The following is a 19738-nucleotide window of genomic DNA, read 5'->3' on the forward strand; positions in this document are numbered from 1 at the left end:
ACTAGTTAATAGGCGCGGGCGGATCGCGATTCTACTCGTGCCTATTGCAGGCACATGTCAGCTGTTCAAAAGAGCTGACATGTCCCGACTTTGATGTGGGCTCAGTGCCGGAGCCTACATCAAATGGGGAGACATGACATGCACAGTACTTGTACGACACATGTCATGAATGGGCTAGACAGTATAGTCCTCCATACAGTATTATGGTCCCCACATAGTGATCCATACAGAATAATGAGCCCCATATATTACTCCATACAGTATTATGGGCACCACATGGTTCTCCATACAGAATAATGAGCCCCATATGTTGCTCCATACAGTATTATGGGCACAATATATTGCACCATACAGAATAATGGGCCCCATATAATGCTCCATACAGAATAATGAACCCCATATATTGCTCCATACAGAATAATGAAACCCATATAATGTTCCATACAGTATAATGAGCCCCATATATTGTTCCATACATAGAGGGCCCAATATAATATTCCATACAATGTGATAGGCCCCATATAATGCTCCAGTATTTGATGGGCCCCATATATTGCTCCACACAGAATGGGCCCCATATCATGCTCCTTATATAATGGGCTTCATAAGTCGATCCATACAGTATATAATGGGCTCCAGGGCCGGACAAGCCATTTGGAAAATCTTGCAAATGCCAGAAGGGTCTGTCTGATCATGGGCTGCTTTGGCTGCTACCTTGTTAACGGAATTGGTACTCTCAAGACACCCATATTGTTAAGAGTTGTGACGGAGCACAAAGTCACCAAAAATCACTTATTCCAGCAGGTCATGGGAATCATTAATAATAGTAAATCTTGCTTTCCTTCATCCAAGGTAATATTAGTAATATATTTCATCTGGTGCTTGGGGACGGGAATGACATGGGCCTGTGTGATTTCAAATGCCAGGGCTGAATTTCAGTCCCAGTCCATACCTTCATGCAGCCACAGTGACTCAAACATAGTATTAGAGGATACTGAAGATGCTCTATTAGCTACTCAAGCATGCTTGAATAACTCTTTATCAAAGCATGCTCACTCATCACTATTCCTAATATATGTATGGTGTCAATAGTCCTCATACTCTGAAATCCATCCTATCTTTTAACATTTTTTTGCAATTTTCATAAAACTTGTCCTTATGATGTCAAATGCTCATTTCAATTCTAACTGTAGGGTGCTGTTATAACACCAACAATGGACCATACCATGTCAATGCAACCGGCAAGTATGATGGGCCCTCTAACACAACAAATGAATCACCTCTCTTTGGGGACAACCGGAACAGTAAGACTTGTTTTTAATAGTTACTTTATTAAAGAAAATTGTGTTTTTCTTTTCAGATGACATTACAAAATAGACTCTCATGTATGTGCATATGAATTATAACAGTAATTCTGATAATTATTTTATTTATAGAGCTGGGAAAATAAGTATTAGATACTCTGCCGATTATGCACGTTTTCCCACCTACAAAGAATGGAGAGGTCTGTAATTTATATCATAGATACACTTCAACTGTGAAAGACAGAATCTAAAAAAAACAAAAACAGAAAACCACATTGCATGATTTTTAAAAATTAAATTGCATAAATTGCATGAAATAAGTATTTGCTCACCTACCAACCATCAAGAATTCTGGCTCTCACAGACCTTTCAGTTTTACCTTAAGTAGTCCTCCTACTCTGCACTCATTACCTGTATTATATGCATCTGTTTGAACTCAGTCAAGCTCCAACACTCCACAATGGTCAAGACCAAAGAGCTGTCTAATGACACAGGGACAAAGTTGTACACCTGCACAAGGCTGGGATGGGCTGTAGGACAATTGTCATAAAATGGAAAAAACACAAGATGATTGTCAGTCTTCCTCAGTCTGTTGCTGCATAAAAGCTTGCCTCGTGGGGTAAGGATGATTCTGAGAAAGGTCAGGAATCAGCTCAGAACTATATGGGAGGGCCTGGTCAATGACCTGAAGAGAGCTGTGATCACGGTGTCAAACATTACCATTATCAACACACAATGATGACATGGATTAAAATCCTGCAGGGCACTCAAAGTCAACCTGCTCATCCCAGCAAGTCAATGCCCAATTGAAGTTCACCAATGACCATCTGGATGATCCAAAGGAGGCATGGGAGAAAATCATGTAGTCAGATCTTTTTGGAATCAACTCCACTCAGCATGTTTGCAGTAAGATGAAGGATGGGTAATGGGAATAGGATGACTGCACCGTATTGAAGGAAGGATGGATGGGGCCATATATAGCGAGATTTTTGGCCAAGAAACTCTATCCCTCAGTAAGAACATTGAAGAGGGTCATGGCTGGGTCTTCCAGCATGACAATGACCTGAAACACATAGCCAGGGGAACTAAGGAGTGGTTTGGTAAAAGCATTTCAAGGTCTTGGAGTGGCCTAGCCAGTACTAGACAAAAACAAATGACAGTATGTAGCCTGTGGTATTATACCAGAAGGACTAGATCACAGCATTCCTTAACAAAGCAAAAGTTCTGATTACTAATGTCGAATCCATTGTATTGCCATCATAAGTTAAAAAAAGATCTCACAGGTAGTGTTGAGCATTCCGATACCGCAAGTATCGGGTATCGGCCGATACTTGCTGTATCGGAATTCCGATACCGACATCCGATATTTTTTCAATATCGGGCATCGGAATCGGAAGTTCAAAGTTGATTGACAGCCGAAATGACGTCACCATGATGCGCGGTGTGTGCGCATCATGATGCGCCGTCATTTCGGGCCTTCCGGGGGTCTCTGCCGGCCTGCCGGGGGGCTGTGCCGGCCTGCCGGGGGGCTGTGTGGACTGCCCGGGGTCTGTACCGGCCTGCCGGGGGGCTGTGCCAGCCTGCCGGTGGTCTGTGCACCCTGTGGGGGTCTGTACCGGCCTGCCGGGGGGCTGTGCTGATGTCCGGGGGTCTGTGCAGGCATCGTCCGATGGGACTACAAGTCCCATCAGCCGATGCCTGCTACCATGACAGTGATTGACACATTAGCCAATGATGGGACAGTAGTAGTCCCATCATCCGGCTAATGTGTTAAATGTTTAAAAAAAAAATAAAAAAAAATACTACATGCATACTACATACATACTACATGCTACATACATACCACATATATACTACATGCATGCTACATACATACCACATATATACTACATACATACTACATGCATGCTACATACATACTACATGCTACATACATACCACATATATACTACATGCATGCTACATACATACTACATGCTACATACATACTACATGCATGCTACATACATACTACATGCTACATACATACTACATACATACTACATGCATGCTACATACATACTACATGCTACATACATACCACATATATACTACATACATACTACATGCATGCTACATACATACAACATGCTACATACATACTACATATATACTACATGCATGCTACATACATACTACATGCTACATGCATACTACATACATACTACATACATACTACATGCATGCTACATGCATGCTACATGCTACATACCACATATATACTACATACATATTACATGCATGCTACATACTACATGCTACATACATACCACATATATACTACATACATACTACATGCATGCTACATACATACTACATGCTACATACATACTACATATATACTACATGCATGCTACATACATACTACATGCTACACACATACCACATATATACTACATGCTACATACATACTACATACATACTACATGCATGCTACATACATGTTACATGCTACATACATACTACATACATACATACTACATGCATGCTACATACATACTACATGCTACATACATACCACATATATACTACATGCATGCTACATACATGCTACATGCTACATACATACTACATACATACTACATACATACTACATGCATGCTACATACATACTACATGATACATACATACCACATATATACTACATACATACTACATACATGCTACATACATACTACATGCATGCTACATACAATACATTCATACAATACATTCATACAATACATACATAGACATACAGTACATATAACATAGAGTAACATACTTACCAATACTTGTCACATTGTTCCCCGAAGCCATTGTCGTCTACGGAATAAATATTAACATAACAAACCACAAAAATACTCACCCATGATCCGAAGCAGTCCACGAGTGTGTCCCACGACGATCTTGGGTAGAGAACTGCAGCATCAGCTGATGCTGCCGCTCTCTACGGGCTGCAGGAATCCAATGACGGAAGATAGGTATCCTTCCGCACTGTATTCCTCCGCCACTTAAAAAAAAAAAATCCCTAGTCTCACTTTATGGTAAAAGCTGTGTGGGAAATTCCCACACAGCTTTTACCATAAAGTGAGACTAGGGACTTTTTTTTTAAGTGGCGGAGGAATACAGTGCGGAAGGATACCTACCTTCCGTCATTGGATTCCTGCAGCCCGTAGAGAGCGGCAGCATCAGCTGATGCTGCAGTTCTCTACCCAAGATCGTCGTGGGACACACTCGTGGACTGCTTCGGATCATGGGTGAGTATTTTTGTGGTTTGTTATGTTAACATTTATTCCGTAGACGACAATGGCTTCGGGGAACAATGTGACAAGTATTGGTAAGTATGTTACTCTATGTTATATGTACTGTATGTCTATGTATGTATTGTATGAATGTATTGTATGTAGCATGCATGTAGTATGTATGTAGTATGTATGTAGCATGTATGTAGCATGCATGTAGTATATATGTAGTATGTATGTAGCATGTAGTATGTATGTAGCATGCATGCAGTATGTATGTAGCATGCATGTAGTATGTATGTAGTATGTATGTAGCATGTAGTATGTATGTAGCATGCATGTAGTATGTAGCATGCATGCAGTATGCATGTAGCATGCATGTAGTATATATGTAGTATGTATGTAGTATGTATGTAGCATGTAGTATGTATGATGCATATATGTAGTATGTATGTAGTATGTATGTAGCATGTAGTATGTATGTAGTATGTATGTAGCATGTAGCATGTATGTAGCATGCATGTAGTATATATGTAGTATGTATGTAGTATGTATGTAGCATGTAGCATGTATGTAGCATGCATGTAGTATATATGTGGTATGTATGTAGTATGTATGTAGCATGTATGTAGCATGCATGTAGTATATATGTAGTATGTATGTAGCATGTAGTATGTATGTAGCATGCATGCAGTATGTATGTAGCATGCATGTAGTATGTATGTAGTATGTATGTAGCATGTAGTATGTATGTAGCATGCATGTAGTATGTAGCATGCATGCAGTATGTATGTAGCATGCATGTAGTATATATGTAGTATGTATGTAGCATGTAGTATGTATGATGCATATATGTAGTATGTAGTATGTATGTAGCATGTAGTATGTATGATGCATATATGTAGTATGTAGTATGTATGTAGCATGTAGTATGTATGATGCATATATGTAGTATGTATGTAGTATGTATGTAGCATGTAGTATGTATGTAGTATGTATGTAGCATGTAGCATGTATGTAGCATGCATGTAGCATATATGTAGTATGCATGTAGTATGTATGTAGCATGTAGCATGTATGTAGCATGCATGTAGTATATATGTAGTATGTATGTAGTATGTATGTAGCATGTAGTATGTATGTAGCATGCATGCAGTATGTATGTAGCAAGCATGCATGTAGTATGTATGTAGTATGTATGTAGCATGTAGTATGTATGTAGCATGCATGTAGTATGTATGTAGCATGCATGCAGTATGTATGTAGCATGCATGTAGTATATATGTAGTATGTATGTAGTATGTATGTAGCATGTAGTATGTATGATGCATATATGTAGTATGTAGTATGTATGTAGCATGTAGTATGTATGATGCATATATGTAGTATGTATGTAGTATGTATGTAGCATGTAGTATGTATGTAGCATGTATGTAGCATGCATGTAGTATATATGTAGTATGTATGTAGTATGTATGTAGCATGTAGCATGTATGTAGCATGCATGTAGTATATATGTAGTATGTATGTAGTATGTATGTAGCATGTAGTATGTATGTAGCATGCATGTAGTATATATGTACTATGTATGTAGCATGTAGTATGTATGAAGCATGCATGTAGTATGTATGTATTATTTTTTTTTTTTATTTTTTTTTTACATTTAACACATTAGCCGGATGATGGGACTACTACTGTCCCATCATTGGCTAATGTGTCAATCACTGTCATGGTAGCAGGCATCGCCCGATGGGACTTGTAGTCCCATCAGACGATGCCTGCACAGACCCCCGGACATCAGCACAGCCCCCCGGCAGGCCGGCACAGCCCCCCGGAAGGCCGGCACAGACCCCCACAGGGTGCACAGACCCCGGGCAGTCCACACAGCCCACCGGCAGGCCAGCACAGACCCCCGGCAGGCCGGCAGAGACCCCCGGAAGGCCTGTACAGACCCTCGAGAGGCTGTACAAGGGCAGGAAAGGGTTTTTCCAATTCCGATACCGGAAGTCTCATAGACTTGAATGGGACTTCCGGTATCGGCATCGGCGATACCGATACTTTTTTTAAAGATCGGCCGATCCATTCCGATCCGATATTTTGAAGTATCGGACGGTATCGCTCAACTCTACTCACAGGTCTTCATTATCATGATGAAAATGCACAGGGGTCCACGATCCAATGATGCCTTACCATTGTGTCAGGAGGGTGGACAAACCCTATTTCCAGAATAAAAGTAGGTTAAAATTTGGCACTATGTGTTAAACTAGAGCGTAGACTGTAATGATAACCATGAAGGCTGCCATAAAACCAAAAAACAGCTACTAGATCCATAAAATGGTAAGCAAATTAGTCATTATGAAAAAGATGTAGCTGGTGTTACCATCTGGAGTAAAAATGTCAGTCTTTATGGATTCCTTTAAAATGTATAATTAAGTCAGGGAGCTTACAGAGTGCATGTTAACATGCGTGTCATACCCTTAGAAGCGTGTTCACACGTGAAATGGTTGTCAATTGGCTGCAAACTGCAAGCTCCCTGACTTACAGGTATGTTTTAAAGGAATCCAATAAAGACTGAAATGTTTACTCCAGATGGTGAATGCCGCTACATCTTGAAAATCACTATTTCACCCCAATGATGCTGTCACTCTTCCTACAATCCCAGAGAAAATTGTCTTTTTCCCTTGCAAGGGCAGTATCAAACTTATTTCTCAAATAGAACTTACCCTGCTAGTGCCTATACCGTCCGACATGTTTCATCTAGTGAAGAGCCTTTAAGGTTTTAGCACTAAGGGAACTATGTTGCTAATAATAGTTGGACAGCTCAGTTTTCTTGCTTCCCAAGTTCCAGTCCACATGAATGCACTTGTTCTAGAGCACTCAATAACAAAACAACAAAATCACAATGTGTCTGATCCTGCAACAATTATTTGTATTGTATTTCATAGCTAAACAATTGCCAATGATGTCCAGATTTGATCTGTAGGAGACTCTGTTGGCCATGGTGGTACCTTTAGGCCACATAGGGTGCTCACTTTACCACAAACTACTGAACTACATTCAGCCTGGCATTTACATGTTAAAAAACAGCTCCCTGGACACTTTGCAGCAATGGTTGTACCCCTAGTTCCACTATTAATCCATCATGACCTATAAGTGAAATTGTACATCATAGACCAAGCCTAAGGCATCAAACTGTATATGCCATGAGAATACATTTGCACAGTATTGGGCCACTAGACAGAATTCCAGCTACATGTTCCAATGAACTCATTCCACCACTCTTAAAAGCTATCAGTGTTCAGAGCAAGATTGAAATGGAGTCTGGCATAAAATATAGTAGCCAGACTCCTCTAGCTTCATTCCAGGTACTCCAACTGCTCGGTGTTACGTTGATTTGGTCATGTAAACCAAGTAACTATTTCAAAGTGTCCGAGAAGCCATTTTTCAACCAGGCCACATTTTGCTGGTGCATCTGTGGGAGGCTTGCACGAACAAAGCTTGTTCCTATGTCCTGCAGTGTATCTGGACTTGGCTCCTATCCAACACATATGGGACATCATTGGACGTCAATTGCAAAGGCAGCTGCCAGCAGCAGATATTGATGATTTGCATGCAGAACAACATTACACAGAAAACCATTAAAAATTTAATTGATGTCATGCCGAGCAGAAAGAGTGCATCAGAAAAAATTTAAATTTGATTGTTCATGCTGATTTTCTCAGGAAATTAAATTCAAAGTTATTTTCTGAAAAATTAATGTCACTTTTTATGCCCTGGAGTTTCTCCAGACACTAGAGAATTCTAAATGAAAGATATAAAAATAAAAAAAACCTTATTCTCACCTCACCGCTCATCTCTATGGCCCTCCACTCCCTGCCACATTATTTGATCACTACCACTGAAGCTGAAATCCCCTTGCCTTTCATGGTAGGCACATACATTCAGGTCTGCTGAGGCCTCTGAGGTTTCCTGCACAAAAGGATCACAATGTCATGACATTACATGCTCTGTCACATTATGTGCGCATGTGCGTCTATTTCTGCATGTGGCAATCACAATGGATACTGAATAAATCGAGATGTTTTGAAAATTTTGTTTTCATTAATAAATTGCATATCCTTAACATGTCCATCAATCTTGTAACATACATAATTTAATAACGTTTTCTTCTTGCTATTGCAGTTTCATTCTTGAGGAGTGTACTTTGAAAGAATCCAATTAATTTAAAAAAGAGATATCAGCTCTTATATAGTTAACAGTTTCTTTTTTTCTTTTTTTCCTTTTTTCTAACTACCTAATCAAGTTTTACCATGTAATGAAGACAAAATGCTAAATTATGAATAAGTCACATTTTGTTTAGTTTAGAATGTTGTATTAAATCATTCTATGTATATTTACTTCTGTCTGTATAGTATATGACTGCTGCTGCACCTATGCAAGGGACCTATATCCCCCAGTATACTCCTGTGCCTCCAACAGCTGTTCAAGTTGAAGTAAGTATGCAACATGTACATAAAAAGTTGTATGGAAGAAAAACATCCAATAACACCGTGTTACAAAGGTTTTGTCCCTCGGACAATATTGAGTGTTCCTGATAGATTTTTTCATGCTTATTTCTGAAATGACTTCAGATTTTTCCTATCATGTAAGATTTTTGAGAAATGATGTGAAGCATTATAATATTCTGTTATAGTTCTAAAAACTCATATATGAACTTTTTCTGAACCAGTATATTCTGAATTTTCCACTGAAATAACATAAATCGCTATTCTACACATATGTACTTATTATGCGAATTCCGTGCAGGCACAGTGAATAATTTGGCTGACTGTGTAAGGAACATACAACATCTCCTGGGCAGGGGAGTAATCAAAAGATAATACTGGCATACTTAGAGCATGGCTGAATGGATCACGACCTTCAATGCCGTTCACTGTCCCAATTATATGGAGAGAGCAAAGAGATCATGTAACAGATTGCTAATTCTGCCTTACAAATGTAACAGGATATTCAGCAAAAAGCAAGAAATCAATAGAATATCCTAATCTTCCTTCAGCCATAAGACCAGTGCCACCCGTTGAAAGTGTTCCAAAGCCGCCCAAAGTATGGATAATGGAGGATGACGAAGATGAACTAACAATGTCAGTGGACAATGAAACTGCTGCAGACCCAGACTTTGAGCTTTCTACATCTAATCCACATCTGCTCAGTCAAGCTGATCTGAGTGACTTGGTCAGAGATTTGAAATTGTCAAAGAGGCAGACAGAATTTTTGGGATCAAGGCTACAAGAACGGAAACTATTACCAGGAACAAGAGTCTCTGTTTTCCGCAGTCGTCAAGAAGACCTTAATCAATTTTTCAACCATGTCAACAGTTTAACCTTTTGCTACGACGTCTTATGGTTGTTTGGTGCTCTTGGATGCAAACATGACCCGAAGGAATGGCGACTGTTCATTGACTCGTCAGTTTTAAGTCTGAAAGCTGTTTTACTGCACAACGGAAATATCTATCCTTCTATACCTATTGGACATGCCATGCACATGAAAGACCACGAAACAATCACTGACCTCAGGGAGACCAGTCAAAGAAAACACTGCGGCAGCCGGCAAAGGTGCTCAATCACAGTGAAATCCTAGGTGCATTGCTCCCTGGGAAATACGAATATGCAAATAAAGTCTGTGGAGCCTCATTTAAGAGTCTCAAACACGGGACTAGCCAGATCTTCCTCCAGGGAAGGACCCAGCCAAGGAGTGGCTCCTTTCGGAAACCACCATTACCACCATATTAAGTGGCCCTTTAAGTCAATATCCAGCTCTTTACAGATATGACAAGGGAATTACCAAGGCCAGATAGCCTTCCACAGACAGCTGTTTCGGGGTGTTGCACCTCATCAGTGTGGAGTAGGATTCTAGCTAGGTGGGAGCAATGTCTAGTATACCAACATCACGAAACAATCACTGACCTCAGGGAGGCCAGTCAAAGAAAACACTGCGGCACGGACTTTATTTGCATATGCACATGAAAGAAACATATGAGAATATGGAGTTACTGTTGTCCCACATTAGTTATACAAATTATAACTGGAACTTATGTGGTGATATAAAAGTTGTTTCACTTCTTCTTGGACTGTAGCTTGGATATATCAAGTATTGTTGTTTTATTTGTGAGTGAGACAGTCGTACATGAGAAATGCACTATTTTGTAAAGGATTGGCCACTCCAACAACCTGGTTGCTGGACAAAAGAATGTTAAACATAATCCTCTCATTGATCCACCAAAGATATTTCGTCCTACTTTGCATATTAAACTTGGACTTATGAAGAATTTTGTCAAAGCAATGAACTAAGAATCGGAAGCCTTTTCTTACATGCAACAGAAATTTTCATGAATAAGTGATGCAAAGATTAAATAAGGTATTTTTATTGGCCCACAGATCAGAGATATAATGAATGACAGTAGCTTTGATGGTCTTTTGCAAGGTGCTGACCAAATGGCATGGAGAGCCTTTAAAAATGTGACCTTCAACTTTCTTGGCAATAGCAAGGCATCGAACTTTGAACAACTCGTGGACAATATGCTCACAGCATATCATTTGATGAAATGCAATGTCACTAAAAATGTATTTTCTACTGTACATTCTCACTTGGACTTTTTTCCAGCCAATCTTGGTGCCGTTAGCGATGAACACAGTGAAAGATTTCACCAACACATTACGCCGATGGAGAAAAAGTACAAGGGAAAGTGGAGTATGTCAATGCTGGCTGACTATTGCTGGAATCTTATTCAAGAAGCATCTGATACAGATTATAAATGAAAGTCATCTGCAAAACACTTTTGAACAATTGCTTTTGCTACTGACATCGATGCACATGTATGTAGTGTCTTGGACATCATAATGTAGACTATAAACTGTTGTTTCTTAACCCCTTACTACCAGTTGATGGAATAGTACATCGGCTGGCAGTATCCCCTGCTTTGAGGTGGGCTCCAGTGGTGAGCCCACCTCAAAGCAGCAACATGTCTGCTGTTTTTAACAGCTGACATGTGCCTGCAATAGGCGTGAGCGGAATCGCGTTCCGCCAGCGCCTATTAAGTAGTTAAATGGCACTGTCAGACTCTGACAGCGGGCATTTAAATGCACTTCCAGATGCCGGTCCAGAAAAACGCGCAATGACGACCCCCATCACGTGATCAGGGGTCATCGCTGCGTTGCCATCACAACCAGAGGTCTCCTCAAGACCTCTATGCTTCTTGATGGCAGATTGCTATGAGCGCCAGCCTGTATGTCATGATCCATGCTGGATCAGGACATATAAAAAGCACAGGTAACCTTTTTTTCCCTAAGCTGTGCTTAAGGCTGGTTTTTGCACCTGGTGGCCATTAGGATTATTGCACTGTGGTGTTGTTTGTTCTAAGTTTACCCCTGGTGGGGGTGAGCGTCATTGCACTCTAGGTTCTATAGTTAAGTGCACATGATTATTATGCAGGTGTGATTGCTGGCTCTGCTATAAAAGAGTCACAGGTGTTGCAATCAGTGTTGGTGATAGTGTTAATTTCAACCATCCTTGGTGGAGGAAGGAGCTGGAGAGCGTTCCTTGCAGCACTGTCTTAGCCTGGTGTGAAAGGAGTCATTGGGGATTTCTTTGTAGCTCTGACAGAGCTTGGTGGCAGCGATTCAGGAGGAGAGCTGCATGCTGGTGGAGGACTCTGTTGCCAGGAGCAAGTGCAACAGAGTAAAGCTAAGTTGTGTTTCCCTGTCCGTTTTTTTCCTTAGTGTGTATTAGTACAGTGGTGGGTGTTTCGAATGAGTCACTGAGGAGAAAAAGGCAAAACAAGCTAAGTCACAGAAAACCAGAGAGGTTGGTAACTATGCAGATTGCAGATCCCTGATCTTACCACACAACTAGCAGTAGCCGTGGAGCGTGCCTACGATGTTCCTAGATGCTTCGTCATGGCCGGAGGGCTAAATAAGCCTAAAGCAAGAAAAGGGAAAACTAACTGCCCCAAAGCAGACCCCAAAGGAATAGATAGCCCCCATACATGTATTGACGGTGAAATAAGATGAAGGCACAAACACAGGCAGGAAAATAGGCTGAGCAAATGATGGGGCCCAAGCTAACTAGGCAGGAAAGGAAAGCAGAGACCTTGTCTGCAACCTGCAAAAAAACCCTACAAAAATCATGTCCATCACTTCTGATAGCAAAATTAACCCTGAAGTCACTATACTTCTTCCACTGTATCAGCACTCTGAAATATTCTGAGACAGAGCAAAAAGAGACCGAACTAGTAAGGGACAAAAAGCCAATTGGCAAAATACTGATAAATAAGAGTGGAAATTCAGCACAGCCCCCAGCAGGGGCTGGCTGACCACACCAAAAAACTGAATAGACCAACAAAATCAAGTGTGAACATTAGCAGAAAAACTTAGCTTTAGATGACTGGAACAGAGCTGAAAACCAAGAGCTGACAAGCCAGAAGGAATCACCAGCAACTGAATAGGGCGTCGGCTGTCTTAAATCCAATCTGAGACTCCTGAGATCCAATCGTCATCCTCATTCTCAGGTGGCAGATCTCCACCGATCAAATCAGCTTCTCTACCTCCTGTTACCACCAGAGGGAGTCTGGAAGGAGAACTCACAACTGGTGAACCAGAGAATGAACTCACAACAGGTGGGGCCAGTGCCTGCACCACCCAGCTCCCTAGCAAGGGATAGGTGTAGGGTGTGCTAGGGCGACAGGTTCCTGATCAGTGCCCGGTGCAGAACCGGCATAAGGAACATTAGGAGCGTTAGGGACACTGACTCAGGGGAGTGCAGGAGGTCTCCACGTCCCCTTTCCCTATCACAGGGCCCACTGTTGTAACTGTTTCCCTTCTCTTTGTCTTGTTGTTTTAGTTACCGGCCTGCGAGCCGTGTCACACAGGACAGTGTCACGTGCCGCGTCCTGTTGTTCTAGTTACCAGCCTGCTGGTCGCGTCACACAGGACGGGTCCCCAAGACACTGTAATTTTGTTGCATAGAGGTGATGTAACAGAGGTGATCATGCTATGGCAGCTTATAGCCTCCTATGGAGGCTATTGAAGCATGCCAAAAGTAAAAAAAGTTTATAAAAAATAAAAGTTCAAATTACTCCCCCTTTTTCCCCCAATCAAAATAAAACAATAGAAAATTCAAATCTTCACATATGTGGTATCACTGTGTTCAGAATCACCCGATCTATCAATAAAAAAATCTAAATGCCAGAATTACGTTTTTTTGGTCACCGCGACATTATATTAAAATGCAATAACAGGCAATCAAAAGAATGCATCTGTATAAAAGTGGTATCATTAAAAAATAAGCCCACACCCAACCTGAGATCACAAAAAATGGAGACGCTACGGGTCTCGGAAAATTTTTTTTTTAGCAAACTTTGGAATTTTTTTTCACCACGCAGATAAAAGAGAACCTAGACATGTTTGGTGTCTATGAACTTATAATGACCTGGAGAATCATAATGGCAGATCAATTTTAGCATTTAGTGAACCTAGCAAAAAAGCCAAATAAAAAACAAGTGTGAGATTGCACTTTTTTTGCAATTTCACCACACTTGGAATTTATTTTCCATTTTAGAGTACATGACATAGTAAAACCAATGGTGTCATTCAAAAGTACAACTCAACCTGCAAAAAAATAAGCCCTCACATGGCCATATTGATGGAAAAATAAAAAAGTTATGGCTCTGGAAAAGGGGGAGCAAAAAACAAAAACGAAAAATCAAAAAAGCTCCGGCCATGAAGAGGTTAAAAACCTTATGTGATAAATACTTTTGGAGCACATATTCGTGTTCAGCATATCAAAATCTATAAGATACATTAAATTTTTCTCAGGGGACAAGAACTTACCAGAAATTTGATGCGCAGTGTAATGTGAAGAAATTAAGCAAAAGTTTCATTGTAGTTTTATTTTTTTAACTGTTTAAATATATTTTTAAGACTATTTAACTACTATATTTACCATAGTGCTTAAGATAGCACTCTCATCAAAGTTTTTATCCTCTTAATATATTTCAATGATCATATATCATATATACTTACAATTGCTTATTTTACCTTTCTACCCAACTAATTCTTCTCTTTTCCATTAGGTCTATGAAATCATGTGATTAAAAGCTAACTGGCTGAATCCTTCTATGTAGAAACAGGAGAGATATTTCCCTGTATAAGTCATCAGTCACTGCAAAAGTCTCTGGTAGGGCGAGGAGGGAGAAGATGGTTAAGGAGTTGAAGAGGGGAATGATAAATGCAGGGACAAGAGACTTTCTGGTTTTATATAGAGCAGAGAAAAGAGAAGAATTAAATGGGTAGAAAGATAAAATGAGCAATTGTAAGTGAACAGTGCTATATAATATGATGATTGCAATATGTTGAGACTATAAACTTTGATGTGAGTGTTTCCTTAACTGATTAATGATGGATACTTTATGTTTCTGAATTGATATTGTCATATGTGATAAGCTGCTGTCTTACTTCCATTGGGTTGCCGTTACTAAAAAAGATCTGTAGAAATCTTTTGCATTTCATTTATTTTTTTAGGGTGTTGTTGCTGATACCTCTCCACAAACAGTACCATCTTCATCACAGGAAGTAAGTGGACAGCAGCAACAGATAGAAACAAATAATGAACATGTACCGGCATACTCCTACCAACAATCCAAGTAACCAACTGGTAAACTGGAATCCCATTTTCTACATAATACACTTATTTCCTGAAATCTTTACTAAATTATTAAAGCATATATTTGGTTGTTTAAATGGATATTTCACTAGATATGTGGTAGTTACGTAAAGTATTAAATGGATTCCTTTGACCTAATGAGTCTGGTGTAATTAGAAAAGTCCGTGCTTCAAATGCTCCACAATTCTTTTTGAAAGTTTTCAGCTCATTTTATTGTCAAATTGGAAATTCTTCAGAAATGATGAGAACTAACATTCTAACATGGGTTTTAAAATAAGTCCGCCAGCCTCATCAGGTCTTACAGAGCTATATAATCTTGAATACAGGTTATATTGTGGAATTTGATGACACATTCTCTGAGTTATATTTTTTGAAAAACAAAAAAAAGCAAAACACACATAAAACATTAATGAGAGAAATGTGCAAATCTTTGTTTAAAACATTTTTTATGGCATCTTCCCTTTAAGTTTTTTTCCCAGGAATAACAAAAATATGCTCAATCCTATTAAAGTTAAATGTTTTTCGTATTCTACGACAACACTTTATCCCATACCTACTGTACAGTATATGTGTTAGGAGCGGCGGAACGCGCTAAGTAAAAATAATAATAAAGTGCGTTCGCTGCTCAGGGTCCACCGTGCAGTAGGTGTTACACCGCTGCTAGGTAATGACAGAGGAGCAATATGGTGGTATAATGCGCATGGGTTCAACTTCACCCGAAGTGCGCAGAGCGGGATCTGCTCACACACAGAGGCGCCGCAACATAAACATAAAAAACCGCTGAGCCTGTTAGTATCACAGGCCTCAGGTAGATGCACACAAGGTATCAGGTCACAGGAGCAGGACCTAGGACAGAGTAGTTGCGTCCTTCTAGACCTACGGTGTGTGCGGCGTCGCTACTGCGAGCGCCAATAAGGGCTGCAACTGCAGCGCAGCGTAGGACACTGCCGCTCGACGACAAAGCTAGAATTCAAGTGCAATGTCGGACGCTAGCGTAGAGGTGCGGTGTGCACAGTGGCCTAAGGCTTGCCACTGACTGGCACTGACTGCTGGACTAATTCCCTATCCACATGCGTAATATCAGAGGGAAGGGGTTTTATAATGAGTCAATCACCAGAATCATACATCAGTCACCATTCACACATAGCAAGTATAGTCTATACTAGCGCATGGCCGAACGGTCATGCGTGCTTTTTATAGCCGAGTGGGACCTTCCAGATCTCCGAGATGGACAATGAGATCTGAAGCAGGACCTGGGCACATGACTCCCGATCTCCAATGGCAGATCGCCTCGTGAGCATGCCCAGTAGGAGCACAGAGGAACTTATTCTATGGAGCGGTCTGCTGCAAAGTAATCTCCTCTAAAGTAGATAGACAGCTGGAGACCGCAGAATGTGAGGCTCTGGATTCCTGCAGAGCAGATGCAGAAACCAGACGCCTAACAATATGTGAATGTAAACTTAAAGAAAATCTGTCAGCAGATTTTTGCTGCCATATCTGAGAGGAGCCTAATGTAGGTCACGAGAAGCTGAATCCAATGATGTATCACTTAGGTTACTGGGTGCAGCTGTTCTCACACAATTAGAGCTTTTAGATTTAGCACACAGCAAAGCTGAGGAAGCTAACCCCGACTACATCAGGCTTTATATACACAATGTTCATAGACAATGAGGTGCCTATCACAGGAGGTGGGGTGTGGGACCAGGGCTCACTGAACTGCTTGTCACATCAATGATAATGCTAGTGATAATAAAACAATCATTGTAAGCAAACAAAATCTGAGTTTGATAAGAGGCATTGCTGAAATCTGTTTTAACCCCTACAGCATGCTGTTTTCAGATTACAAAGCAAAATCCTGTTGACAGATTCCCTTTAACACTTTACCATCAGCCTCTTTGATATGGCAACCAAGGCCTATTACAGTGGAATAGGCTTATCAGTAATGTTTTACATAGTGCAAGGATAGTAGCAGCAATGTCTCTAGAGACATTTTTCTGAATTTACAAAATCCTTTTAATTTTTAAAGTATAATAGGTTTTCAAACTATGAAATGTAGCAGAGTCTCCATTTTTTAACAATATAACTTATGCTTGTTTTTTATATTTCCCGCAGACAATAAAACGGGACTAAAGAATGTTGGTCTGAAACTTTGCCTTGAACGGAGACGCTTCATTAAGAAGTTGACTTCCTCTTTGCACAGGCATCAAACAGAAGCTTTTTTTTTCCTTTTTATTTTTTATCTAACTCGCTCAACAGTGTTTTTTATGTGCTGTGCAAAACAAACAAAAACAAAACAATGGAAAGAAAAAATGTTCTGTTATGTAGTTTGACAATTTTATTTTTGCTACTCTTTCTTAATGAATACACACCAAGAGAAACACAATGCTGGGTCATCATTTCATCTGGAACTTGATGATCTTTGAAATCTGAAGATGTACAGCAGATAGTACAGATATTTGGGAACAGTGGAACCAATGTCAAGGAGCAGCACTTCAGATGGAACCATTACTGTCTTCCTCTAATTAAGCTAAACAGTCTTTTTTTCTTGTATTTTGTTTGAAATATCTTTCTTTTTATAATTTCTTCTTCCATAGGAATGATTATCATAAATTTGAATTGCCTTAATTTTAAGGATGTCAGAAGATTCTAGATAAAGAAATCAGCATCCGGATGGGACATAAGGCATGAGATTTCGCATTTTAATTGTACTCCACAACTGTTGACGTTTCACACGGGTTTATAGGGTTAACATATATGTACAGATTGACATGAGATAAATTTCTTCTTTTGAAGAAATGTTTTGCTGGAAAAAAAAAATTGTGGCGTCTGCAATTAAAAGAAAAGTCTGGACTTCTATGAACTTTATTGTAAATGTTAATACAAAAATAATATAGTTAGCTGTAGCTTTTTACAGTGGGGTAATGAACTAAAAAACAAAAAAAACAAAACAAAAACACAAAAAAACAACTGCATCTGGAAGTAATGCAGTCTTTTTGTTGAATGCTGTTTTTTTATTTCATTTTTTTCAGTTTATTTACAAAGCGTGATTGCTGGCAAAGACATTATTGCTTTCTAGCTGTAATCTTTTTTTATAAGCTTTAAGAGATTTTTAGTCAGCTTTGCTTGTCATATTGGAAAAAAATTAAACCTTAACAGTTGTAAAATTAGGAGTATATGGGTAAAAAAAATTGAGAAAAAAAAGCAATAGCTAGAAGAAATTGTTGACAATTTCTGTAGTATTTCCGAGATGTGATCAAATGCAGCCAACGGATGGCCAATTTTATACCAAAGACGAAGTGACACCCTAAAGCAGATCTGAAAACAATGTTTTGTTTTACTTTGATTTTTTATTTGACCAATATGGCCAGACCAACTCTTTCCTTCTTCACTGTTTAAACTATCTTCCATTGATATTCTTCTGTCTGATGTGTACAATATTGTTTGCAAAATAATGGTAAGTTGGTACAGCTGAACCCTGCTGATTGCTTTGCAGCTCTCATTTACCTATGCCATGTAAAATCTTGTTTTTTATAACATGACATTTCGTTTAAGTCTTCCTTATTTTTCTAACGAGACCTTTAAGTGATGTGGTAAATGGCAACCTACCCTGTTTACATGTTAATCGTTGGCTATAATTTTTAGATGAACTATTGACAATCAGTTTATTGATATAGACATAACTTATAAAAATATGTTTTGGTGCATTTGGCATCATTATCATTTTCTCATTTTATCAATAATTGATAAAAGGGCTAGAATACTAAATAGAAACTACCACCAACACTGTTTTTTTCTTTGTAACGCCAGATCTCTTGTTTTAAATATGTCAAGATTTAGGCAAGATATTGTGCCATTGGCGATATCACTTATTCAAGTAATTTCACTGGCTTTACAAGTTTCTGAATATTCAAAGTTTGTGTTCCTGTAATTAATAAACATTGCATGGATTGGGACTAACATGAGAGACAAAAATACATTTTGGTGACAGTTTCTTTTCCACTCAAAATACAAAGCCCTTTTTGAGACGTGTACATTTAAAATGAACATATAAGTATGTACATAAAGAGTGGTGTGAAAAAGTGTTTGCCCCCTTCCCGATTTTCTATTCTTTTTCATGTTTGTCTCACTTAAATGTTTCAGATCACCAAACAAATTTAAATATCTGACAAAGATAACACAAGTAAACACAAAATGCAGTTTTTAAATGAAGGTTTTTATTATTAAGGGAAAAAGAAATCCAAACCTACAGGGCCCTGTGTGAAAAAAGTGATTTCCCCCTAAACCTAATAACTGATTGGGCAACACTTAGCAGCAACAACTGCAATCAAGCATTTGTGATTACTGGCAATGAGTCTTTTACAATTCTCTGGAGGAATTTTGGCCATCTCATCTTTGCAGAATTGCTGTAATTCAGCCACATTGGAGGGTTTACGAGCATGAGCCACCTTTTTAAGG

The 19738-nt window shown here is 39.4% G+C and overlaps 1 protein-coding gene across 2 annotated transcripts in view; it reads left to right on the forward strand.

Moving 5' to 3' along the window:
• Nucleotides 1–18834, forward strand: part of RBMS3 (RNA binding motif single stranded interacting protein 3) — a 1042190-nt gene extending 1023356 nt beyond the window's left edge. The window contains exons 11-14 of one of the 2 annotated variants that reach the window (XM_073568606.1): nt 1194–1304; nt 8980–9060; nt 15142–15274; nt 17396–18834. In XM_073568606.1, the coding sequence (XP_073424707.1) occupies nt 1194–1304; nt 8980–9060; nt 15142–15267 (318 nt within the window). In that variant the 3' untranslated portion in view covers nt 15268–15274; nt 17396–18834. The remainder of the gene's footprint in view (nt 1–1193; nt 1305–8979; nt 9061–15141; nt 15275–17395) is intronic. The other variant, XM_073568614.1, reaches the window with a different exon arrangement.
• The last annotated feature ends 904 nt before the right edge of the window (nt 18835–19738 follow it).

Source organism: Dendrobates tinctorius, unplaced genomic scaffold (genome assembly GCF_039654945.1).
Source record: "Dendrobates tinctorius isolate UK_male_01 unplaced genomic scaffold, ASM3965494v1 ptg000005l, whole genome shotgun sequence".
NCBI lineage: Eukaryota > Metazoa > Chordata > Amphibia > Anura > Dendrobatidae > Dendrobates > Dendrobates tinctorius.